Here is a 25,696-nt window from a genome sequence, read left to right as displayed (position 1 = left end):
TTTATTTTGCGCGCCAGAAGTCTCTAACCGGTCTAGGTGGATAACACCCAAGGTTCGTGTTTTTTTGTGCAACAAGATGCACATCTTCTGGACTGCCATTCCCTTCAGGAGGTTTTACTCCGAGGAACCCGAGCTTATTTCTCGGGAGCTTCGCAGACCCCCACCTATCAAGCCTCCCCCGGACGGAGGATGGGGATGGGTGATTGTCTTATCATCGTTCCTCTATAATGTCCTGGTACTGGGATACCACAACTCCTTCGGAGTGTACCTCATCAGTCTCCTCAAAGAGTTTGGGGAGACAAGTTCTAAAACAGGCAAGTTACCCTAAACTTCACATAATCACATTTTATCCAACCTGGTCTCAGAGCATTTCGTCTTCAACCCAACATCATAGGGAAATGTATTGTAGTTTTAGGCTACACACTGTAAACACTGTAAACTCTGTTGTAACTAGACATTTCAACAACTAAATTGTATTAGCTGCAAAGTGATTTTGTGATCATGAAATGAGATGTCTAAACGTTAATAAACATGTTATAAACAAGTAGTTACCTTCGACTGCATGAATGACCTGCTGTTGTACCTACTGTATCACATCAATCAGAAGATTGCTTACAGATGCTATAGAATAGATACACTGAAATCTGCTAGCTACCTAACCTATGACCTACTCTCTGCTGTCCTATAGCATGGGTTGGCTCAATCAGCTATGGTTTCATCATGGTCTGTGGGCCCCTGTCTGGGAAGCTGACAGTCAGGTACGGAGCCAGAGAGATATCCATCCTAGGATCCCTCATCATCATGATCTCCACAGTGTGCTCGTCCTACGCACCCAATCTAGGAACACTGTTCTTCACACACGGCTTCCTCACTGGAGTGGGCTCCAGCTTTGCCTTCACCCCAGGTTGGTACAAGGGCAGGTAGCCTAGTGGTTAGAGCGTTGGGCCAGTAACTGAAAGATTGCTAGTTTGAATCCCTGAGCTGTCAAGGTAAAAATCTGTTTAGGTCGTCGTCGTAAATAAGAATTTGTTCTTAACTGTTAAAAAAAAAAAGGTTAAATAAAAAGGGAGGGATGGAATTAACTAATGTTTAGTTATACTACTGCAGGGGGTCGGCAACAGGCGACCTGCAAGGTCTACATTCTTTATTTTATTGAAGCAAAACCTCTCAGGAATTCAGCAAAACATTTCTAGTTCATATTGTGGTATCAAGACCAGGACAGCGAACACATTTTCTCACCTCCATCTCCAATCTCCCTCCTCTTCCTCCCGTGGGGCAGGTATGATCATGGTTAGCCAGTACTTCACCACCAAGCGTTCCCTGGCCACGGGGATAGTGATGTCAGGGGGAGCAGCAGGGGCCCTGGTCCAGACTCGGCTCCATCTGTTCCTCATAGACATCCTGGGTTGGAGGCAGAGTCTCCGAGTCTTCTCAGGTCTCATGATTATTTGTGTCATCACCGGTTTCACCTACCTGCCACTCAACCCCAAAGGTACTGCAGAACGTTCAGATCCACAATGGTTTTTATTTCTTTAGTACATTGCAGGTTACCATGTTAAATGATGAGCATACAGAGATGAGACCTTCTATCACATCATCATGACTGAGTGCACAATTTATTCAACTACCTCAACTGATTTTGTGTACACTTTCAAACGGAAATGTAATATTAATCAAAAACTGTGTTACCGATGAGGTTTGAGTGATTTATATGTATTTGAAAGGTTACACCAGAAGTGTGGTGGATAATTTGAAAAACTCTCCCTTGAAGAAGTTTGTTGTGGACCTTGGCCTGTGGAAAGACAAAATATTTCTGATATGGGTTGCAGCCAATGGACTGTGTAAATTTGGATTCTTCATTCCATATGTCCACTTGGTAAGTTACATATTGGTGTAAACATCTGAAGGCACAGTTGAAATGGTACAACATTATAGTTTGGAACCATTCTGTAATTGTACTCATATACAGTACATTCGGAAAGTACTCAGACCCCTTCACTATTTGCTTGGTCATTATGGGGTATTGTATGTAGATTGATTAAATAAAATCAATTCAGCAATTTTAGAATAAGGCTGAAAAGTTATTTTTTGGGGGAAAAACAGGTTTTTAGAAATATTCGCTAATTTATAAAAAATAAAAAAAAACAGAAATACCTTTTTTACATAAGTATTCAGACCCTTTGCTACGAGACTCGAAATTGAGCTCTTGTGCATCCTGTTTCCATTGATCATCCTTGAGGTGTTTCAACAACTTGATTGGAGTCCACCTGTGGTAAATTCAATTGATTGGACATGATTTGGAAAGGCACACTTGTCTATATAAGGTCCCACAGTTGACAGCGGATGTCCGAGCAAAAACCAAGCAATGAGGTTGAAGGAATTGTCCGTAGAGCTCCAAGACAGGATTGTGTCGAGACACAGATGTGGGGAAGTGTACCAAAACATGTCTGTAGCATTGAAGGTCCCCAAGAACACAGTGGCCCCCATTATTCTTAAATGGAAAAAGTTTGTAACCACCAAGAATCTTTCTAGAGCAGGCCGCCCGGTCAAACTGAGCAATCAGGGGAGAAGGGGCTTGGTCAGGGAGGTGACCAAGAACCCAATGGTCACTCTGACAGAGCTCCAGAATTCCTCTGTGGAGATGGTACAACCATCTCTGCAGCACTCCATCAATCAGGCCTTTATGGTAGAGTGGCCAGACGGAAGCACTCCTCAGTAAAAGGCACATGACCGCCTGCTTGGAGTTTGCCAAAAGGCACCTAAATACTCTCAAACCATGAGAAACAAGATTCTCTGGTCTGATAAAACCAAGATTGAACGCTTTGGCCTGAATGCCAAGCATCACGTCTAGAGGAAACCTGGCAACATCCCTACGGTGAAGCATGGTTGCAGAATCATGCTGTGGGCATGTTTTTCAGTGGCAGGGACTGGGAGACTAGTCAGAATCGAGGCAAAGATGAACGGAGAAAAGTACAGAGAGACCCTTGATGAAACCTGCTCAGGATCTCAGACTGGGGTGAAGGTTCATCTTCCAACAGGACAACGACCCTAAGCACACAGCCAAGACAATGCAGTAATGGCATCGGGACAGGTCTCTGAATGTCATTGAGTGGCCCAGGCAGAGCCCGGACTTGAACCCGATCTAACATCTCTGGAGAGACCTGAAAATAGCTTTGCAGCAACACTTCCATGCTTCAACATAGTACTGAGTAAAGGGTCTAAATACTTAGGTAAATGTGATACTTCCGTTTTTTAAAAATATACATTTACTAACATTTCTAAAAACCTGTTTTTGCTGTCATTATGGGGTATTGTGTGCCGATTGATCGGGGGGGGGGACTATTTAATCAATTTAAGAACAAGGCTGTAACGTTACAAAATGTGAAAAAAGTCAAGGGGTCTGAATACCTCCCGAATGCACTGTATCTCAAAGATGAGTGAATGTAGTTCAGGTACAAAATGTGTGTGTGTGTGCCCTGCTCTAGGTGAAGCATGCGGTTCAGCTGGGCATCCCCGTCCACAGTGCCACTAACATCATGCTGTTCCTAGGCTTGACTAGCATGATCAGCCGGATCATCTTCGGCAGGATCTGTGATTCAGAGAGAATCAACAGGCTCTACATCAACCAGGCCTCTGTCTTCGGTGTGGGTGGGTTGGCCTTATGCCTGTACTTCCTCACGGTCATTGTGACCGTTAGTAAAGCAATACGACACGAGAGAGAGTGAATGTGATGGCCATTATTATCACGGCTGTGCTACAGTCAAATGTACAAGGTGAATTCTGAAGACCGTACACAACCGAACCCCCGTCCCCTACTGTCTTTCCTCCTGTGTTGCCAGGTCTGCTGTACATGTTGATCCCAGTGCTCCATTCCTACGGCTCTCTGGTGGCCTTCGGCCTGTTCCTGGGGATCGCTGATGCTGGCAACTACATCCTGCTCCCTGTCCTGACCTTTGACCTGATGGGGGCCGAGAAGATGCCCGTGGCCTGGGGGTTCATGCTCACGGTCAACGCGGTCAGCTGCTTGGGGCCGCCCTTTGCTGGTAGGTTGACCGCAGTTGACCTTATTGTTGTAACAGTACTTATTCTTACGTTGGAGGAGTGTAAGCCATGTCAGTACAGCCAAACAATGACAAATCGTCTCAAAATGTTTTTGGGGCAGATGTGCAGTTTGCATCACTGTCTTTGCATGAAGGAACATCATACAAGTATTATGATGATAAAAGTCATAGTCATCATACCTTTGTTGTTTGAAGTCTCAGTCATACATGAGTTGTTGTCCCGGTCAGGTTGGGTGAATGACATGACAGGAAGCTACAACTTGGGCTTTGTGGTTGCCGGGGCTTTGAACGTGGCAGCCTGTTTTGTCTTGGCCTTGATCCCCATAGCCAAGAGATCAACCAGACAGACATGCAAGAGTATCATGAACGTCACCATCGACCGCTCCACACAGGAAATCACGCAGTGGGCCGACAACCTGCCTCCCATCGCTGAGGTAATAAACTGGTACCTCTCTCTACTCACCAGAAGATGACACTGGTCTTCTTTTCTATAAGGGTTGGCAATCTAACAAAATATTTTGTTTCATTGTCAATTATAATTGATGGTGCAAGTTTTTCCTGACCACGTGGCTTGACCAGGAAAAAAGTTATGGTCAGGAAAAACTACTAGCCCTAATTATAAAATGTATGTTTACTCAAAATACTTACATTTCAATTGTGAAATAGGAGGAGTCACCAGTGTCCAAATATGTGAACTACTTCTCTACGACTACGTTCCGTAGTCCAGAGATTACTGAGAGTAGACCTGAGGTGTACAGAGGAGATGATGCCGAAACCGCAGGACCTGCTGAAGTCACCCGGCTATAGCAACAACACCAAGCATCACCCCCCCTTCTGCCTCATCAGGAGAGAATAAATGTATCTTTTCACTTAGGGGAGCAAATACAATAAATGTATCGATACAGTGTTGGTATTCTTATAGTGAATTCATCTGTTTTCATTTAAGAGAGAAATGACAAGCGCAGGACTTGTTAGTCATTGTCCAGTAGGTGGCGCTTCTGTACCAAGTGAAAATAAGTCTGTAATAGCACTGCTCGTCAGCAGTGATAATTAAGGACCTCTCCATCCATACTGCAAGACACATTCTACAGAGAATGACTGTCACTTTTCTCAGACACAAAATATTTTATTTGCAGCACTTAGTTTTGACTGAAATACATCATTAAAACAGTTTGTTTTTTAGCTGTTACTTATTATATGCCATTAACAGCAAGAAAGCCTTCAACCAACACTGTACTTTCAAGCCACTCATCATTGCAATATTATGTCCAAAGCCAACAGGCCATAAGAGCTTCACTACACACTGACGCCAGCCAGTAAAATACCAAACTAATAAATCCAACCACATCCACTCTGTCACAACAGTTACAACTGCCTCTCGGAGATACTGTTAAAATGTGATAGTTGCATTTTGCTCACCAAATAAATTCCACTGAATAAAATCCCACAGATGAACAAAACTCCCATTTGATGTGTTATTGCAAAAACTAAACAAATAGGTCTAATTTCTAAGAAAGAGCAATGAGATGGAGGGCTATTTGACCAGCTCCAGTATTGTATTAAAGTGAAATAAGGATTTTAAAGTTTTAAAGTTGATGAAGAGTGTGCTTCCTACTACTAAACACTGTGTGGGTGAGATGATTACGCATTATAAATGGATGGAATAAAACTCACAGGCCACATGGCTAGCATAAATTATACTGAAATAGTCCAGTACTTGTGAGGCAGTATCCAAAAAATGCACACTATGTATGCTAGTCACAGTCTTTCTGGCTGGCTCATCTAATACTTGTGGGAGATGACAACATAATAGCGTTTTCATTATCTGCAGGACAAGGGCAAATTCTCCTGTCCTGCATAGGAGAAATGACTCCTCACTTCTCTGAAGAATGTTAAAAGAATATTGTAGCAGCAAGTGTGGTGCCCTTGTATCACGGATACATTTCTGCTAATACTATTGCTTAGTGTTGTAGAGGTCACATACATCTTAGGGATTTAGGATATTAATCACCCAAATATATTTACTATAGATTTATTTACTGAAATGTCTGAAAGGGTTTGATGTGTTATTATCAGACTATTTGAGACAATACCAGACTTCTTTTGTCTTTGGCAAACGTGATAGTCAAGGACCAGGCCCCTAACAGTGAACAGTGTGCAGTAAGAATTGTCCCTCATATCTATACGGACTCAATCCTGTCTTCTGTAAACATCTTTGCACACCTAAGACCCGTTTCAATCAAACCCAGTAGCCTAACACGATCCCAAAGATCAGTCAAAAACACCACTCTTCTGGTGCTGCAAGAATTCCCCTTTGGATTCATGCACACCACAAAACAACGAAACTTGCACGGCTGGTTATTGGTTCTGAATGAACAGGTGGGTACTGGTTTTGATACCTAATTCACTAATAAGTGCATTGTGCTCTTCAACATTATTCCTCGATTATCTATACTGGTAGAATAGCATCATTGTAGAATATATACAGTATGTGGCTAATTTCCTCCTCCTGTTCAATGGCCTTGTGAAGTCATGTCAAAGGCAGTTCTGATATCAGGCCTTGGTGCTGTGAATGTTATTTCCCCTCCCCACCGTTTCTTCATAGAGCCATGTTACAGAGCATACATCACCACAGTAGCAGGCCTTGTACTGTACCAGATGAAGCTGCTTATGTGTTTGCTTGTTTCGTTTAGATAGGACTTGCCAGCTATGTCAGTCAGAACATACTTTAGCTGCCCCTGCACTCAGACAATTCCACCTCTGATGTGAGATTAGTGTCTAAAAGCGACCAGCCAGCCAACAGAATGAAAAACAATATCTATTCTAACTATCTGCTAAAACAAAAATGCACAATACAGACTGAACGCAGGGAAATACACACAAAAAAAAACATCTGCACGTGTCATTATCTCATTATTTACAGTCAGATGCATTTCTGGTTGCACTCAGTTAACATGTAAAAGTCATCCGTGTTAAGGCTTGTCCTGTAGATACTGTCACTGACCATGCAAAGACAACACATTCCATTACGAGCAGGTAAACTGGACAGGGGGGGGGGGGGGGGGGGATAAAGCTGACATTGAAAAATGTTCATTCTATTTTAAAAGGTCCACTATATTCTATTGACGGGCTTCTGTAATGTAGCGTCGTTGGTACACGGTCATATCACATGAGTCTTGTCAGGCAGACTGAGGATGAAAGGGAACAGTAGGCCCTTAGCTTCCAGTGGTGGCCTCAGAGGTTCCTCTACAAAGTAAGAGCCGTCCTCCTCCACTACGAACTGCAGAATCTGAGTCTTGTTCACACAATAGATGCAATTCCCAATGACGGCGCACCGGAACGGCAAAGGGGTGCCCTGTCGCTGTGATACACAGTCGTGCCACATTTTCACTATAGTGTTGTACTTGAACACATTGACCCCCTGGTCGCGGTTCACGTCAAACCTGTAGATGAAGCTTTTCAGGGCCACCATGTCGGTTGACTTCTTCCTGCTGTTGTTGTAGGGGCACTCCTGCCACTCGTCCCTCTTGGGGTCGTATTTTAGGAGACGGTAGAACAGAGACCCGCCAGAGACGTAGAGCTCTCCGTTACATGTGGTGGCTTCATGGGCCACTGCGAACACCCCTTTGGGTAAGGGAGCCACTGTGGTCCATCTGTCAGTCCGAGGATCATACTTTTCCACTGTGAACAAACACTCCCCTCCTATGGCGTACAGGTTACCTTCCATAGACACTAGCTTGAGCTGCGACCGCGCCTGGTTGAGCGACCGAACCTCGCTCCAGCGGTTAGTGATGGGGTTGTAACAGAACACCTTGTCTGAGACCTTGCCCTTATCTCCATATCCCTTTATCCCACCGGCCACAAACAGGTAGTTGTACATGGTGCAGATCCCACAGCCCTTAGTGTTTATGTCCTCCGGCATCAGAGTCAGAGGTCTCCAGTCATTGGCTGCCTCGTTGAAGTTGTAAATCATGTGGTTCTCCTCGAAGGATGCCGCGGACAGAGGGCTCTGCGGTCGACTGTTACAGCGACTCTGAGGTCGGCTCCCGACGCGGTCGAACACATCGTTGATCTCAGCGACCATCAGGGATCTTTTCCCCTCCATTCTCTTCTTCAGGACCAGATCCCTCTCCGACCCAGTCAGATGTCCATACACCGTTTGGTCCCGCAGGATCTGGAGGAAATTGTCACTCATGAAGCGATAGGCCGTCTCCTTCAGTTCGTTGAGTCGTTGCTTCTTGGCGATAGTTAGAATCTCGTAGCAGTTCTCTGCTGTGACCTGCTCTGAGATGGTATCCATAGCAGCCTGGAGGGCACATGGGATCTGTAAGATCTTAGCTCCTGTGATCACCTCTACCACATTGTCCTTGTGCACATTCATCTGAGAGGTGTAGATATAGTTTATCAGGATGGTCAGGGTCTTGTACTTCAGCCCTTTCACTTTCAGGATGTCTCTCGACTGACGAGCCTTGAAATAGTCACTCTTCTCTGCCAGAACAGACTTATGAACACTGATTTTCTGGCCACCGACTTCAATCACTAAATCCGGCTCCTCTTTAGGCGTTGTGTTACTGACCCCACCAAGGCCACTACTGCCCCTGTGTCCTTGGCTCGACTCAAGCCCCGACTGTCCATACAATGTGTCATATTCTGTGGCAGAGCTGTGGCTGAACAAGCGCTCCAGCTCTTGTATGGTTGGCTGGTTGTCCGCGGTGATACAATGAGTGTCAGGCGCGGAGGTCCCCTGCTCCGGGGAGGCGGTGACGTTTGTGATGTGACACTGACTCCCCACTATGCTCTCTCTGTAGAGGGACAGAGACCCTTCCGCTTCCTCTCTGGCCTCTCCCTTGAAGTATAGTGAGGGACCCACACTGCAGGGCACTTTGGCCCTCGCCCCATTCATATCCTCACGGATACCGTTTCTGCCATGAGTACAGTTCTGGTCTCTACCAGCATCAAGCTTGGGTATGTGAGATGTATTTGCTAGATGAGAAAGATCAGTAATGTGAAGCTGATCTTTATTTGAGATGTGTGATCCATCACCCTGTGGACGATCAAAGTGATGATGCCCAATCACCGTACCACCATCCAACAAGTACTCCTTTGTAACTGGCGTGCTCTGTCGACAGAATCCCTGGTCGTCCAGTATGAATCCCAGGTCTGGAGCATTGGTGTTCCCCTCCTGCTTCCGTGGGAGGGGACAGACATCCTCATCCGAGGGGGAGGAGAGGAGGTCCGAGCAGACGGGATGGTGGAAGATGACGTCTGCCTCCACTGTGTGCACTCCTCCTCCCGGTCTCTGTCTGTCATTCATCCTGTCTGATCAGAGCTAGTGGTAGTTCAGATCCTCAGTGATCATAGCGAGGAAAATCCAACAGAATTTTCTAGAATCACTTCTCCAGATCTTGGCAGGTCTCGTCCCTTGAACCTATTTGACACGTTAGGGGAGAAGAGAAATATATCAAAAGTCATTGAAAATCCATCCTGCTTCTATGGCATGTTTCAAATAACTAAAACCTAAATTGTTGCCAGTGCTACTTAAACTCTGAGGGGCGCCCTTACTCCACAAGCAAAACATGGAGCCAACTTTGGCATATCTTCAGAGTTTTATAGAGTAACTGATGTTCTCAAAATTGACTAAACTCTATTGAAAAACACAACATTATTAAATTCTACAGATATTATTATGCGGGTCTAATTGCACATTTGGCATGTGTTGTGCAGAAAAAGATGAATTCAAGTGCTATTAAGATATTAGACATATAGTGATTGGAATAACAAGTGAATTATTGTTGCTATATACTGCTAACACACATGACCTACCTATTGGATGGTCATTCTAATCTGTGTTAATCGCGACCCCGTGGGAGACGGACACACAGGGCGCATGCTCAGTGGCCACTGCTGACTGCTAAATCCTGAATATGATGGGAGAGGAAAGCCGTTCACGCGCACATTTCGCTGTCAAATTGTGTAATAACCAAATTCTAGTACAATCATTTATAGAAATTGATTCATATATATTCGTTCATCATAACGTGAAGAAATATAAATTGGCAAATTTGCGCGCAATATAATTGTAAGGCAAGCAAATAATTCAAGGCTAAATGTACTATTAAGGTATCATCAAAGATGGAAATGCATCTCGACTCATATATATATATTTAAAAAAAACGTTGACCTAAATAGCATGATGATTGTTATTATAGTATAGCCTACTACTTACGTCTTTGTGTCTGTGGTGAAGTAGCAGCGCAGTTCAACAGACCGTTTTCAGTCACACACACACAATGCCCAGTTATGTAAGGTAGCCCCAATACTGAAAATTGGAGAACCTCAAAAATGCAAGACAGCTCTTTTCCCTCATATATAGAGGTAATTTCGTAAATGTGAAGAAGTCCTTCATTACATGTCCTTTAGCTATATAGGCTATCACTTGAACAAATCATCTCCGAGTAAATGGATCTTTGTTATACCATTAAAAAAATCACAAGAGAATACCCACTAACTACATCGATGTCTTGGTTAAAACAAAACACAGTCATTCCAGGATTTAGGCTTTCAGATAATCTATCCACGACCAATATGTTGCCAAGTAAATTCCTCCTGCAGCTCTCCAGTGCGTCCGAGTTGAGGCGTGAGCATCAAATGTCGTATTTCACCCCCACAGTTTAAAATCAGCCCAGCATAGATCAGTGTTCTCCCTCTCCGCTGCCCCGAATGTATTTAGATTTTTTACACTTGGCTACAATCCGACAGTTATTGATATAGACCACACACCCTCTAGACGGATATTCCCTCAGCGCATGCACCACGCACGCGTTGGAGGCAAACCACCGGGAAAATGCGACATTCCTTCACACGCTTTTGTGTCCGAGATGTCATGGGGGAAGCTCGGCGATCTGCGCCCATGCGTGCATTATAAGACCCTGTCATTGTAAGACCCTTATAGGAAAGGCCCTACTTCAAAAGCAAAGCCAAATGACAACAAATATGTTGTTCACTAGACAACATACACATGTGTTTCCCTAGTGGGGTATTGTAATTATAAAGACATGTGTCCACATTAAAATGTACTACGGCTACCGCCTTTTGCTTGGTACGCTACAACATCCGATCATATTTTAGTCTGAAAGGAAGAACATTGCTTCAACCTATCCTTTACACCATGGGTTACAGTGCATTTGGAAAGTATTCAGACACCTTGACTTTTTCCACATTTTGTTACCTTAGACTTATTCTAAAATGGATTACATATTTTTTTCTTCCAATCTACACACACTACCTCATAATGACAAAGCGAAAACAGGTTTTTAAAAACATTTTCAAATGCATAAAACAATTAAAACAGAAATACCTTATGTAAGTAAGTTTTCAGAACCTTTGCTATGAAACTCAAAATTGAGCTAAGGTGCATCCTGTTTCCATTGATCATCCTTGAGATGTTTATACAACTTGGAGTCCACCTGGGGTAAATTATTTTGATTGGAAATAATTTGACACACATACACACACGTCTATATAAGGTCCCACAATTGACAGTGTATGTCAGAGCAAAAACCAAGCTGTGAGGTCGATGGAATTGTCCATTGAGCTCCAAGACAGGATTGTGTCAGGCATAGATCTAGGGAAGGGCACCAAAACATTTCTGCAGCACTGAAGGTCCCCAAGAACACAGTGGCCTCCATCATTCTTAAATGGAAGAAGTTCGTAACCACCCAAGTCTCAGCCTAGAGCTGGCCAAACAGAGAAATCAGGGGAGAATGGCATTGGTCAAGGAGGTGACCAAGAACCTGATAACTCTGACAGAGCTCTGGAGTTCCTCTGTGGAGATGGGAGAAAGTGCCAGAAGGACAACCATCTCTGCAGCACTCCAATCAGGCCTTTATGGTAGTGGCCAGACAGAAGCCACTCAGTAAAAAGGCACGACAGCCCGCTTGGAGTTTGCCAAAAGGCACCTAAAGACTCTCAGACCATGAGAAACAAGATTCTCTGGTCTGATGAAACCAAGATTGAACTCTTTGGCCTGAATGCCAAGCGTCACGTCTGGAGGAACCTGGCACCATCCCTACAGTGAAGCATGGTGGTGGCAGCATCATTCTGTGGGGATGTTTTTCAGCAGCAGGGACTGGGAGACTAGTCAGGATTGAGGCAAAGATGAATGGAGAAAAGTACAGAGAGATCCTTCATGAAAACCTGCTCCAGAGCGAAGGTTCACTTTCCAACAAGACAATCACCCAAAGCACATAGTCAAAACAACGCAGGAGTGGCTTTGGGACAAGTCTGAATGATCTTGAGTGGCCCAGCCAGAGACCGGACTTGAACCCAATCGAATATCTCAGAGAGACCTGAAAATAACTGTGCAGCGATGCTCCCCATTCAACCTGGCAAAGCTTGAGAGGATCGGCAGAGAATAATGGGAGAAACCGTATGACGGCTGCACGGTCCCATGGTGTTTATACTTGCGTACTATTGTTTGTACAGATGAACGTGGTACCTTCAGGCGTTTGGAAATTGCTCCCAAGGATGAACCAGACTTGTGGAGGTCTACAATTTATTGTCTGAGGTTTTTGCTGATTTCTTTAGATTTTCCCATGATAGCAAAGAGGCACTGAGTTTGAAGGTAGGCCTTGAAATACATCCACAGGTACACCTCCAATTGACTCAAATGATGTCAATTAACCTATCGGAACATTTTAGAATTTAACATTTTTAAGAAATATTCCAAGCTGTTTAAAGGCACAGTCAACATAGTGTATGTAAACTTCTGACCAACTGGAATTGTGATAGTGAATTATAAATTTAATAATCTCTCTAAACAATTGTTGGAAAAATTACTTGTGGCATGCACAAAGTAGATGTCCTAACCGACTTGCCAAAACTATAGTTTGTTAACAAGAAATTTGTGGAGTGGTTGAAAAACAAGTTTTAATGACTCCAACCTAAGTGTATGTAGGCTTGCCAGAACAGGGGTTGAATACTTATTGACTCAAGACATTTCCACTTTTCATTTTTTATTAAGTTGTAAAGATTTCTAAAAACATAATTCCTCTGACATTGAGGGTATTGTGTGTGGGCCAGTGACATCTCAATTTAACCTATAAATTCAGGCTGTAACACAACGAAATGTGGAAAACGTAAAGGGGTGTGAATACTTTCTGAAGGCACTGTAAATAAGCCTCCCTCTCCTTCAGTCCAGTCTCGCAAATGATTACAAAATGTTTTATTACACACACACACACACACACACACACACATACATACATACATACATACATACATACATACATATGAATACAACCCAAATGGAAACGCAAAAAAAACTAAGCGCAAACGAGTGCTTCCCTTAACTTAAAAAAAATAATTATTCTCACAAATTTAAGAACCAGCAAATCAACCACCATCTTCACGGAGTTAAAATAGCATAACATGTCAGTGTGTCTCATATCAGTATCCCAGTTATAGACGGAGACAGTTTTATCCAGCACCCTTATCTTCCCGTTCTCTGGAGGTTGCATGGCGTAACCACTGGCCTTTTACATATAAAAATAGCTGAGCCACTCTGGGCCAACACAAGGGCACCAGAGTACAATCAGCACCACGGATTACACTGCAGCATTCCTGCCTGAGACAGATGAACACAGAGAAAAGGCAAGCCATAGCCACAACAAATCTTCCATGTTCACAATATAATGCACGATTGTCCCGCAGTATTATCTTGAGGAGCAGACATGCCACACAACACACATCCACACGGTGTGAGGAGAGAAATCACACTCAGCCATGCTGTCACAGACTATTGACAGTTCTCCATGGAAACCATGCAGGATCCGAGAAAACAAACCGTGTGCTTGTGAGTCAAGGCCATCTCCCAGTGTGATGAATGACAACAGTCAGACAGGGCACGAGCCTGGGATTGCTCTGTGGTGATGGGGCCCTGTTTAGTGCGCAATTATGTGACATAGCATGATTTTATCCTGTATTATATCAAGAAATGAGAATTCCACCAAAAATTAAAGCAATGGTCTGAGGATGGTCCTGGACCATCTGACAGAAAAATAAAAAAGGGGACAGTTTGATGAAAAAAATTAAAATAAAAGGTTCAAATCCAGGCACACCACAATTGTCCAAGACAATTGATACAGTATTTGTTTGATACAGTATCCTAGATACAGTATTTGTTATTGAAGTGCTGCTGGTCTGTATACCTTCACTGGTTAATAAATACTGTCTGTAGCCTACTTAAATCACTGTGGTTGAACTTTACCCTAAAAGACAGAATAGTCATCAGGACATTAGCTAAATGAGACATCCTGTGGGATATGTTTGGGTTCATGATACAGCACATTAGATTACAGAAAACTATTACTGGAATAATATGGCATAAGGGTAATCATTTGGATAAGGCAGGGACACTGAACTTCAAGTTCTAGAATATATTTGCGTTAACACAGATAATACAGTAATACATTTCAACATGATTGTGTAACACTATGTGGGCAGCATGTAACAAATTAGATCCTGACCAGCTGAGAGAATGAGAGTACATGTTGAAATCCTCAGGAACTGCATCACCCGCAGTTCTTACTACACTCCGGGCAAAAGACCGTCCTTACATGAATTGATAGCAGCACATTATCCAGAAGGTTAGGTTAACAAAGCTTTAGTCTCTTTTTTTCATTTCTAAAATGTAATCCATTACAGTTCCTAGTTACCTGTTCAAAACTGCAATCTATAACGTAACATTTGGATTAGCCAAACTCAGTAACATAACCTGATTACTTTGTTGCTTTTGGATTACTTTCCCCTTAAAGGAAAACTCCACCCAAAAACTGCATGATTTCTGTATTTTGAAAGTTACATATTTTGAAAACTTGATTGCTGACAAGCAAAACATTTTGGGATTATGTCAACAATGGAATAATGAAACAAATACCAATAGATTGTTTTTCGAGTGGAATTTTCCTTTAAGAGGCATTATAAGAAGACAAAAGGATCCATCAAACACATTTGGTGTGTCATCATAGTTGTCTCTGACTTGTGGTCAGACTCGCTCAGGTGGAACAAGCTTAAACATGCACCTTTTTTCAATGCTGAATTGCATCTGAGAAAACAGAAAGGTGTCAATGTATGTTTCCACAAATGTCCTTTTAATTTAAAAGTAATCCAAGAAGTAATCTACTTTATTCAAAAGAAGATGTAATCTGAGGCTTTTTGTAATCAGATGACATGTAATCAGTTACTCCCCATCCTTGTATACCATTTCCTTGCAGTCTTTCGCCATCATTTCTCAAAATACAAACCATACAAGTTTTTTGTTTGGAGTTCATTGATTGTATGGTATAGTTAGTACCTGTGTTCTTCTGAAGGTCTAAACTAGTGCATTCGCAACATGTAGTTATGCAAACAATACAGAAAGACCCTTGATGTTCAGTGTGGAGAGGTGAACTTAGAGATTGGCATTGAACCAAACACCCAAGGCTATACATACTGGCAGCATATGTGAACTAGTGCACCTCCCAGTATTTCCTTTTTGTTGATATAAGGTGAGCAAACTGAGCGTGCATACATTAAAGCTAGATTAATACAAACCTAGACACAGTATGTAAAGAAAATATCCATAAAACTGTTGAATAAAACATTGTTTATAGATTTGTTAATATACGCAACAGAAGTACATACAAAATGTGACAAAAGTATAAAGCTTTTTATCATTTACATTTTTTTTTTTTTTTAAATACCCTTTAGTGACAACACATTTATTTGGGCAAGTAACAACCCCTACTTCTTTTCATCTGGTAACAGTTAGCGACTCTCCCTCCATTTAGGATCTACAGGAAACCTGGCCAGCCAGGAAGTCCCATCATACCTTTCAGAAACACTCACCCTCCATAGCCCCCTGATGGCAACTACAAGGAAACGTTCAGCTTTAGTGTTCCAGTGAAATAAGGACACCATTGCAAAGGACCTCTCCCTGACCCAATAACAAACAAGTAAGCATATCTAGAAACAGACCCAATTCATAGAACATAGACTGGCGCAATGAGATGATCAGAATATGCCTTTACCTAACAGTGGAAGTGTCAGGGTAGACATTGTTCAAAGCCACAGAGATGAAGTCAACTTGTCTCTCAACTTCGGTCCACATAGGAAAATGGGAATTTCTGATGTCTACGTGTCCATTTTCATAATGCACCCGCCCAGATAGAATTATTGTGCCATTGACACTGATGATCTGGCCCAACGTCTCAGTAACATAGAATATATTAGCCATGTTATAACAACTGAAGACAAGTAACATTTCATCGGTCCTCTATGAAAATGACATCGTAAGAATGACATTAAGGCCATTTCAGTGGTTTTTCTACATATTCATGTTCTCTTCACTGGATTCATCTTCCACCATGGTGTTAACGGTTCAGGTATTGGATGCTGTAAGCAAAGTCAGGTGCCATGAAAAAGTGGTTATAGTGTATTGATCCCTTGGCATTGACCCAATGGGAATGTCTCACGTGTACATAAGGCTATAGGTTTTTGGGTGGGAGACACCATAAGAAACTCTTCAAACTGTTTATGGAATGCCCTCTGAAGTATTTTTCATTCTAAGACACATGGCTGAGTTGACTGAGCCCAAAGTCCAGACAACTATGGCAATGGACATCCTTTGGAGTTGTGTCACTGACTTCAAATAGAAACTGCAGCACCCTCAGTCTTCACCCTGAAGAGAAAGAGACAATAAGAGCATGAGGAGGAGTATGGGGAGACTTGAAAGGATGATTACTATTGACTTATGAGTGGTTATTAAACCATTAACACTAGTGACTACTGCAGTGACTATGGTCCCACTCACCTTGCTGCACTGTGGTAGGTAGTCTTTAGTCTCTTACATGTTGAGAAGAGGGATCTGCCACACCATAATGGTGGACACAGTCTCCTCCTGGCGGGACTGTTTGCTCTTCCTGTTGACCCTGCGGTGACCCAGCCCCCCCGACACCACAAGCAGAGAGCTGACGTTCACCTTCTTGACCCTCCTGCCCCTCTGGTGATTGGCTGGGTCATTGACCAGGTCATAGATGGCCCCGTCCTCAGGCCCGTGCTCCAGAGAGCCCTGTGACAGAGCCAGGGAGCCACAGGAGGAGGACAGGGAGTCATGGAGGGCCATGGAGGAGCAGCCTGCCTCCCCCAGCCACACTCCCCGGCCCTGAGTAGCAGCAGGACTGGGTGTGGAGCCTGGGGGTGGAGGTGGGGAGGCCTCCCCGTCCTGGGTGTCCCCTGGCTGGCTGGGTGGGCTGCTGCCTGGGCTGTCTGAGTTGCCGGAGGGCCGGTTGCACACGGCGGCTGCCATGGTGAGGAACTTCACTGGGCCGTGGTGGGCATGGAAAGATACCATGCCCCGTCCTACGACATCCAAATATCCAGACACACATTACTCCATACACACATACAAATGCACTATTCAACAGCTAACGTTACTGGATAATACTGGTAATAACTACATATGTTTGAAATTGCCTGCTTTTGGCAGAAGCCTCCAGAGACTAAGAATTCTGTAGACCGGAGGCACACGGAAATTGGCTTTGAGTCATTATATCAATTAAGAGGCAGTATCATTGTGAGAAAGGCTACACTAAACTAACCAGGCAGGGCTGGGACCTGAACGAAAATGACTGAGGCCCATTAATCCATGTTGTGCTCCATTTACAATGACATACTATTGGCTATCAAAGTCCTTAAAGCACCCCTTCCCAAATCTCCTCTTTAACTCCAAAACTATGACACCAAATGGATGGATTGCCATAGAAATCATCATTGGGATGTTTTGATAATCTGGAATAATCTTCAGATGAAGATGCACCCACCTGTGACCTTAGGGATGCCCTGTAGTCTAGGGACAGAGAGGGCCACTGTCACCCCCAGGTTGGTCCCCACCAGCAGCAGACCATGACATACCAGCAGACTGCTCACAGAGACCCTCTGGTTTCCTATGGCCAGAAAATACACATCGTCATAACCTGAATCTGCAGAATATTAATTACATTCTGGAAGAAGTTGTAGAGAGAAGTAATCCAGTGGGCTGTAGTATTGCACAAAATGTTCTGACCACATGGTTTTGTCAAATTATGAGGGAAAAAAAAGTTTATATTTAAATAGGTAATAGTTGACCTTCAAGAACGATTTCTGGAGTCAAGCCGTTTGACCTCACACCATAACACAGTAGGAGATTCAGAAGTAGAATCATGTCTCAGAAAAGAAAAAGAACACTCGATTGGCCACTTCCTGTGAGCTGTGGTAGAGTACAGTTGAAAAGAGGGAGGTATTTCTGCTCTGTGTGTGGGGAGGTTACTAGGGCAATACCGCTTAACAGCCAATGGTCTCCCAGGCAACCAAAAGAGAAGCAGGAATAAAAAATGAAAACAATTAAACTCCTCACTATTCGATTATAGTCCGCTTTGAGTCACACAAACACAACAAAAAAAGTATAAGAGAATGAGTGAACCATAAAATGGTAATTAAACAAGCAACTGTGGTTCTATTCAGAAAGCCTGGAGCACGCTGGGACAGAAAGGACTACGTGTGTCCTGTCCTCCCCCCTCAGTCACAAATCAATTCAGTATGAAATGTCACTTTGTACTGTAAACAAAGTAATTGTTAAGCTAAATGCACCTTCAGAGGACGGTGATAAATTGTGTCTTCTGACGAACAATGTTTAGTGACTTATTATGTGGAACTTGGCACTCATTTACATATTAACTTTACCATGGGAACAAGCTCGTCACTCTACAAAGAGTGAACAGACAAATGTGCAAAAGCATTTTGACAACACACTCAATACGGACAGCTATAACTCTGTTTGAGAGCCTGTCAAGGCTCCAGTTGTGAGTGGCACTACCCATTATACATTGCAGCTCGAGTCACCTCCCTCCCACAACCCCCGCCCCCCCCCCAGGGCCTTGGCTAAATCATCCGCTGATCCATCTGCCTGACACCCAGAGTTCACCCCTCTGAAGAACATCCTGAGTCTACAGTACCAGCCGGTCAGTCAGTCAGTCACTAAACTACGCACCCAGCACAGAAAAACCCATCTCTGCACATGTGCTTACAATGAGGGTCCACAGTTACCAGAAACACACACACACACACAGGGGTGCATTTCTTGACTTCCTCCTTTCATAATATTTGAAGTTCCCCACCCATAGACCAAACCAAAATAAACCGGGACCAGCATCAACACAGCCCGGGCCTGTTCCTGATCCCACACCAGACGTCTACTTTGATCTGCACTTATCCCCCACAACTAGCACGCTGGATTACAGTAGGGGGTGCAGATAGAAAACATTAGGCCTATAGTCTACACTGATATTCCACTAGCAAGGCAGGGGGTCCAGATAGAAAACATTAAGCCCATAGTACAGTCGTGGCCAAAAGTTGAGAATGACATAAATATTAGTTTCCAAAGTTTGCTGCTTCAGTGTCTTTAGATATTTTTGTCAGATGTTACTATGGAAAACTGAAGTATAATTACAAGCATTTCATAAGTGAAAAAGGCTTTTTATTGACAATTACATGAAGTTGACACTGAGTCAATATTTGCAGTGTTGACCCTTCTTTTTCAAGACCTCTGCAATCCGCCCTGGCTTGCTGTCAATTAACTTCTGGGCCACATCCTGACTGATGGCAGCCCATTCTTGCATAATAAATGCTTGGAGTTTGTCAGCATTTGTGGGTTTTTGTTTGTCCACCCACCTCTTGAGGATTGACCACAAGTTCTCAATGGGAATAAGGTCTGGGGAGTTTCCTGGTCCTGGATCAACAATATCGATGTTTTGTTCCCCGAGCAACTTAAGTTATCATTTTTGCCTTATGGCAAGGTGCTCCATCATGCTGGAAAAGGCATTGTTCGTCACCAAACTGTTCCTGGATGGTTGAGACAAGTTGCTCTTAGAGGATGTGTTGGTACCATTCTTTATTCATGGCTGTGTTCTTAGGCAAAATTGTGAGTGAGCCCACTCCCTTGGCTGAGAAGCAACCCCACACATGAATGGCCTCAGGATGCTTTACTGTTGGCATGACACAGGACTGATGGTAGTGCTCACCTTGTCTTCTCCAGACAAGCTTTTTTCCAGATGCCCCAAACAATAGGAAAGGGGAGTCAGAGAAAATGACTTTACCCCAGTCCTCAGCAGTCCAATCCCTGTACCTTTTGCAGAATATCAGTCTGTCCCTGATGTTTTTTCCTGGAGAGAAGTGGCTTCTTTGCTGCCCTTCTTGACACCAGGCCATCCTCCAAAAGTCTTCGCCTCACTGTGCATGCAGATGCACTCACCCCTACCTGCTGCCATTCCTGAGCAAGCTCTGTACTGGTGGTGCCCCTGCAGCTGAATCAACTTTAGGAGACGGTCCTGGCGCTTGCTGGACTTTCTTCGGCGCTCTGAAGCCTTCTTCACAACAATTGAACCACTCTCCTTGAAGTTCTTGATGATCCGATAAATGGATGATTTCGGTGCAATCTTACTGGCAGCAATATCCTTGCCTCTGAAGCCATTTTTGTGCAAAGCAATGATGATGGCACGTGTTTCCTTGCAGGTAACCATGGTTGACAGAGGAAGAACAATGATTCCAAGCACTAGCCTCCTTTTGAAGCTTCCAGTCTGTTATTCAAACTCAATCAGCATGACAGCGTGATCTCCAGCCTTGTCGTCATCAACACTCACACCTGTGTTAATGAGAGAATCACTGACATGTCAGCTGGTCCTTTTGTGGCAGGGCTGAAATGCACTGAAATTTTTTGGGGGGGGGATTCAGTTCATTTGCATGGCAGAGGGACTTTGCAATTAATTGCAATTCATCTGATCACTCTTCATAACATTCTGGAGTATATGCAAATTGCCATCATACAAACTGAGGCAGCAGACTGAAAATGAATATTTGTGTCATTCTCAAAACTTTTGGCCACGACTGTACAGTACACTAGCAGGGGGGTAGGGGGTAAGGCTGTGGCGGTCATGACATTTTGCCAGCCGGTGTTTGTCAAGCAAATAACTGTCGGCCTCCTGGTAATTGACCGGTATTTTACATAAACACATTTGCATCTGCTGGCTTCCACACATAGCCCACAATCCACTGATGTTGACCTTTGGAACATCTTTTATAAACTAAAATAAATCCATGTAATATAGCCTACACCATCACAATAAATCCATTATATATTTTAGACAGGTCTAAAGAAACATGATATGAAGAAAATGTTGTCAATTTCAGAATAACAGAATAGCATACTCTGAGTTGTCCTTATGTTAGGCCGTGCTCTGGCAATGCCATGTGGGCTACACTAGTTCATTTAGCAGACAAGATTTGCATTATTGTATATTATGTTATAGTGTGAAGAATACAATTGAACATAGCTGAATAAAATAGAAAGGATCTTTTCTACAAACGATTTCTGGAGGGAGAGCGCACATGCAGCTTTTCTGTGTTGAGCGGTTAACCAGGAAACAGGCACTCCTATATGCTTCATTTAGAGTTATTTATACAACTTTAGTTGTTCTACAAAACATTGGGCTATATATGTTTGATGTTTAATATACACTAAGGCTAAATGATGCAACTATGAAAGGCATGCGCTCTGCTTTGTTTCTTGTGCAGGCTGTACACACTTCATCAGTCTCTCATTCAGAATTAGACAAACACTTGATAATGCCTTGAATTTCCCGGCGGCATCCCCCTAGTCTGACCATAATGCCCCCTAAAAACATCCATGCCTTTTGTGGCCAGTGTGTCCCTGGGCTGAATATATTCATTACAATTCCCTTTTCCCCGCTGCATGTTCCGAAGCGCCTCTCACTCACATGGCTCTCTCAAAATATCTCAATTCTTATTAGCCAATCCCCGTCATGTGATGGGGTTCTTCTCACAGGCATCCATCTCAGCTAAGAAGTAGGCTACAAATGAAGACAGACATCAGGGACGCAACTGTGCGCATCCTTCATATTTTAACTGTCCACATGTACTTTTCGTCAGCCAACAAGATGAGTAGGCCTAACGAACAGCAAAAGCACTAGCTTTATGATTATGGCAATCTACTATACCCCATAGCACAAAAGTTGACCTATTCTATTGATTAATAAATATTCCAAACATAGTCTGGGACAATTGTCAGATGCGATAGATCTCAAATTAATTGGACCACTTGCATCAAAGAACCTTCTAAAAGCAATGAGGCTGACGCAACAGATAAGAACTTTTAGCTTAAAACGTTGATAAATGAATAGGCCATTTCTTCACATTATAAGCACAGCAACGTGCACATGGCAGTAAGTTCCAAAATGCAATCAATTAGCGGGAAAACACCTCAAAAGTTACCACAAATGCTATTATGCATGTAATGCTTTATTATAGAAGGTGCATTTTTAGGGTGAATATCATCTTCCCCAAACTTAAAATTCACACACCGCCTATGTATGCCAGTTAGGCTCGACATTAGTTGTAAAGCGTATTAATGTGCTTAATTTTGAAAAGGTAATTTGGCCACTTCAGTTGTGATACAAACCTCATCAAATCATATAGGCCTATGGGGGACGCAACTAATATTGTCTTTACATATACTAAATAATATGGGGGGAATTAGTTTTGATTTAGAATGGACCATTATCATGCACCTGTCTCGGAACAGGGGCAGCGGGAAAAAATACACGTCATCTAATGCACTTAAATAGAGAATGGAGGACACTTTCCCCCATGGTTTATTTTCATGCCAGCCAGATAGGCTATACTCCTGTTGTGAAGCAAAGCAATGTGCTTAATATTAAGAAAGTTGATGAATAAATATAGTAGACCTAGCCTATAGAAAGTTGATGAGATCCTCCTATTTTTAATAGGACAGTAGAAATGTTGCACAACATGAGCTCATGGGCTCTCGTGACGTGTTGGATTTGATTGGAGTACATTTGCATTGATGGCTAAGTGATTAGAGAGACTATGAGAGTGCTGAGGCAGTTAGCAAGTTCGGTAGGCTACTGATGACCATCAGCATCAGAGCTTGAAAAAGCCTAATTACTTGTGACTTCCGGTGTGGCGGTAATATGGTCACCATAACAGCCCTAGTTGGGGGTGGGTTAGATATTAAACACTGATCCCATCTCATTAGAGAAATGGTTCATATCAGGCCAAAATCTGGGACCAGCGACAGAGAGGCTACAACCCTACAATCTCTTCCTGTGTCCAGGCCGCTGGGTGACCATGCGGAGAGGTGAAAGACAGTCCCAGAGCTAGTGCGGTAATGAAGGGTCTGGAGGTGCTGTTTCCTGGCCTCAACATGTTTGTCCCCATTAATGTCCGCATGGCTGTGTATTTGGATCAGGCCTGAACAAAGCCAGTGATACAGAACCTCCTCTCCTGCACTCACGACAGACTTGTCTTCTAGGGAACATCAAATACACAATGAAGAAACAAGCCATATATCGAGCAGGGTTTCTGGGAGATTTTCCCAAATCGAAATTGACCAAACCAAAAACACTGTAAAGGGTTAAGGAAGGGCAGAGGAGGTATTGTAAAAGAATCACCAAAGCATGGGCGTTTGAGCAATCATTGTGAAATTCAAATGAAAACAGCTATAACCTAATTACACTCAGAGACCACAGTTCTCTGAAATACCGGTTCTCTGGAATTCCTCAGTGCAATCAAAGGATTTGAGGGATCGTTCCAACATGAGCGAGCATGAGAAGGACAACCCCACCTGGAGCGCGGAGGACATTTAACACTCCATTCTACGCCAGCAACCGTGAAATCCTTCCAGATATTTGGTGACGTCACCCTCCCAACTAAAAACCCCTGTCTGAACCTGTGTTTCCTAAAACAAGCCAAACTGCAGGTCTGCAACTTCTCTAAACTGCTGAGAAACCTAGTTCACTTAACACACATTGTCTTACCGCTCTCTGCTAGACTTCTGAAACCCTGTAAATACACAAATAGTGTGTAGTTAGTCTGTCTTGGTTCCGGTTGTTTGTTCACACAGTATGTATGGGTGCATCTGGAGTTCCATCCAGAGTTTGAAATAAAACACTCCAGTTCTAAATCAACAAGCATCCATCACCCTTCACTCTCAACAGGTATTGATCGTCCGGTCCCCTACCACGCCCACCATGGCCCAGTGAAGTTCCAGCTTGAATGACACTACGGTTTGAGTCAGCAGGCTCTGCAGATCCAATACGTTCTCAAGCCTAGTCAATCAATCTAGCAGCAGCTGCCAACAACTGAAGAATAAGTACCTGGGTGGAACATTGTGGAAAAGCCCAGAACAGGAGACAAATCCAGGCTTATAGGGGCATACAATACAATTCCCTCCACAGAGAGAAATCTGAACTTGCCCTGACAAATCACATTCAGATGTTTAGCCAGTGCAGGCCGCCAGTTCAAACCATGGTTGAAGAGAACTGGCAAAGTGGTGCAGTGGGGGTTGGTTCAGTTGGCTGTTCCACTTTAAGGAAGAAAAACAAACAGAGTCCCATGACAGAGAGATACTGTAGATAGGGCATTAACACAGTGCCGTTATCAGAGGAAGTCAGCTCTTTGGTGATACACACAGACCGTAAGAGACCCTGCTTGGCCTAGAGGAGGAAGTCTTTCAAGTCGCTGGTCTGAGGTCTCTCCTTCAAGAGAAACTCTGTGGTTGATGTCTCTTATTAGTTAATGGGACCAAGGAGTCTTAAATTATTCCAGACTGGCTTTATCATTCACATCTGTGTTGAAAACCCTTGCTCAACCTCAAGATTGGTGTTGGGCTGAGTTTCCCAGAAGGGTAGGTGTAGGGTAGGGTTAGTTACTGACTGGATATTGAAAGCATGCTGTACTGAATGAAAGTGTACTCTTGCTTTTCAACAAACTACCACAAAGTGATCCCTAAGAGACCCTTAGGTTTATGCAAGCCTTGATTCGATTGCATAATAAAATACTGGAGCACTATATGCAAGTAAACCATGCACAATGGGACATATGCCAAGATTTAACACAAGGTTTGCTGTGCTTGAAGCCATGATATTGTCCCTTACTCTAATGCAATATATTACATTCAACTGCTTAAATTGGTTATCAAATATTATCTACCTCCCATATGGTGCACTTCTTTGTGTCTAATCTCTCTTTGAAAGTAAATATATTAATAGGGTACACAAAACCTTATGGTAATAATGGATGAGGCCAGTAAAATACTCAACTAAGTATACACAGTCTAGGGCTTATAAACAATGGGCAGAACTCAGCTAACGATAGCACTGTTTATTATGCTTTTCAAAGAAGACCGATATGTTACTGTAGGTTAGTCATTACTGGTGACACACACACACACACACACCGACTGATCCAGAGCCACAGCAGCTGTCACTATATAAAACACTCCACAGCTGAGTCAAATAGAGTTAAGAGTTAAAATAATGGAATTCAAACTTGAGCTCAAAAACAGTCGACTGGACGGCATCTTCAAAATACTTTACAACTTCAGAGGTGAGGAACTGAGGACAATAAACAGGAACCTCAAAACGCGGAGCAACCCTTATAATACGGCTGACGTTACTACAGTACAGCTGATGACAGGGAACCAGCAGCTGAAACTGACAATATACAGGATCAAACCCCAAAAACTC

At 43.3% G+C, this 25,696-nt stretch overlaps 3 protein-coding genes across 7 annotated transcripts in view; 1 reads left to right on the top strand and 2 right to left on the bottom strand.

Moving 5' to 3' along the window:
- Window positions 1-76: 76 nt before the first annotated feature.
- Window positions 77-4,868, top strand: LOC110504195 (monocarboxylate transporter 10-like). The gene is made up of 8 exons (XM_036962264.2): window positions 77-314; window positions 689-904; window positions 1,280-1,492; window positions 1,725-1,876; window positions 3,486-3,648; window positions 3,840-4,043; window positions 4,290-4,495; window positions 4,728-4,868. The coding sequence occupies exons 1-8, from the start codon at window positions 77-79 to the stop codon at window positions 4,866-4,868; spliced, it is 1,533 nt and encodes a 510-aa protein (XP_036818159.1).
- Window positions 4,869-5,166: 298 nt separating this feature from the next.
- Window positions 5,167-10,974, bottom strand: LOC110505398 (kelch repeat and BTB domain-containing protein 11). 2 transcript variants are annotated; one of them, XM_021584592.3, is made up of 3 exons: window positions 10,288-10,950; window positions 9,885-9,979; window positions 5,167-9,489 (listed from the first exon to the last, which is right to left on the bottom strand). In XM_021584592.3, exon 3 carries the CDS (start codon window positions 9,373-9,375, stop codon window positions 7,222-7,224), a length of 2,154 nt encoding a protein of 717 aa, XP_021440267.3. In that variant the 5' UTR covers window positions 9,376-9,489; window positions 9,885-9,979; window positions 10,288-10,950; the 3' UTR covers window positions 5,167-7,221. The 2 variants fall into 2 exon arrangements, with proteins under 2 accessions (XP_021440267.3, XP_021440268.3); XM_021584593.3 differs by lacking the exon at window positions 9,885-9,979 and having other exon boundaries at window positions 10,288-10,974.
- A 4,716-nt stretch (window positions 10,975-15,690) lies between these two features.
- The window catches only part of LOC110505397 (rho guanine nucleotide exchange factor 10), a 91,895-nt gene continuing 81,889 nt past the window's right edge, over window positions 15,691-25,696 (bottom strand). For all 4 annotated transcript variants that reach the window (XM_021584590.3, XM_021584591.3, XM_021584588.3 and 1 more), the window contains 3 exons: window positions 17,921-18,043; window positions 16,912-17,459; window positions 15,691-16,779 (listed from right to left, as the gene is read on the bottom strand). In XM_021584590.3, coding sequence (XP_021440265.3) covers window positions 16,945-17,459; window positions 17,921-18,043 — 638 coding nt within the window. In that variant the 3' untranslated portion in view covers window positions 15,691-16,779; window positions 16,912-16,944. The remainder of the gene's footprint in view (window positions 16,780-16,911; window positions 17,460-17,920; window positions 18,044-25,696) is intronic.

This window comes from Oncorhynchus mykiss, chromosome 25 (assembly GCF_057628025.1).
Source record: "Oncorhynchus mykiss isolate SJ-2025 chromosome 25, ASM5762802v1, whole genome shotgun sequence".
NCBI classification, from domain to species: domain Eukaryota; kingdom Metazoa; phylum Chordata; class Actinopteri; order Salmoniformes; family Salmonidae; genus Oncorhynchus; species Oncorhynchus mykiss.
The sequence above is the reverse complement of the archived record's forward strand: the minus strand, read 5'-3'. Positions and strand labels throughout refer to the sequence as shown.

Coding starts and splice junctions, on each gene's coding strand:
- LOC110505398 (XM_021584593.3), bottom strand. CDS start 9,375: ATGAATGACAGACAGAGACCGGGAGGAGGAGTGCACACAGTGGAGGCA.
- LOC110504195 (XM_036962264.2), top strand. CDS start 77: ATGCACATCTTCTGGACTGCCATTCCCTTCAGGAGGTTTTACTCCGAG. Junction 315..688: donor GGAGACAAGTTCTAAAACAG/GCAAGTTACCCT, acceptor GCTGTCCTATAG/CATGGGTTGGCTCAATCAGC. Junction 4,496..4,727: donor ACCTGCCTCCCATCGCTGAG/GTAATAAACTGG, acceptor ATTGTGAAATAG/GAGGAGTCACCAGTGTCCAA.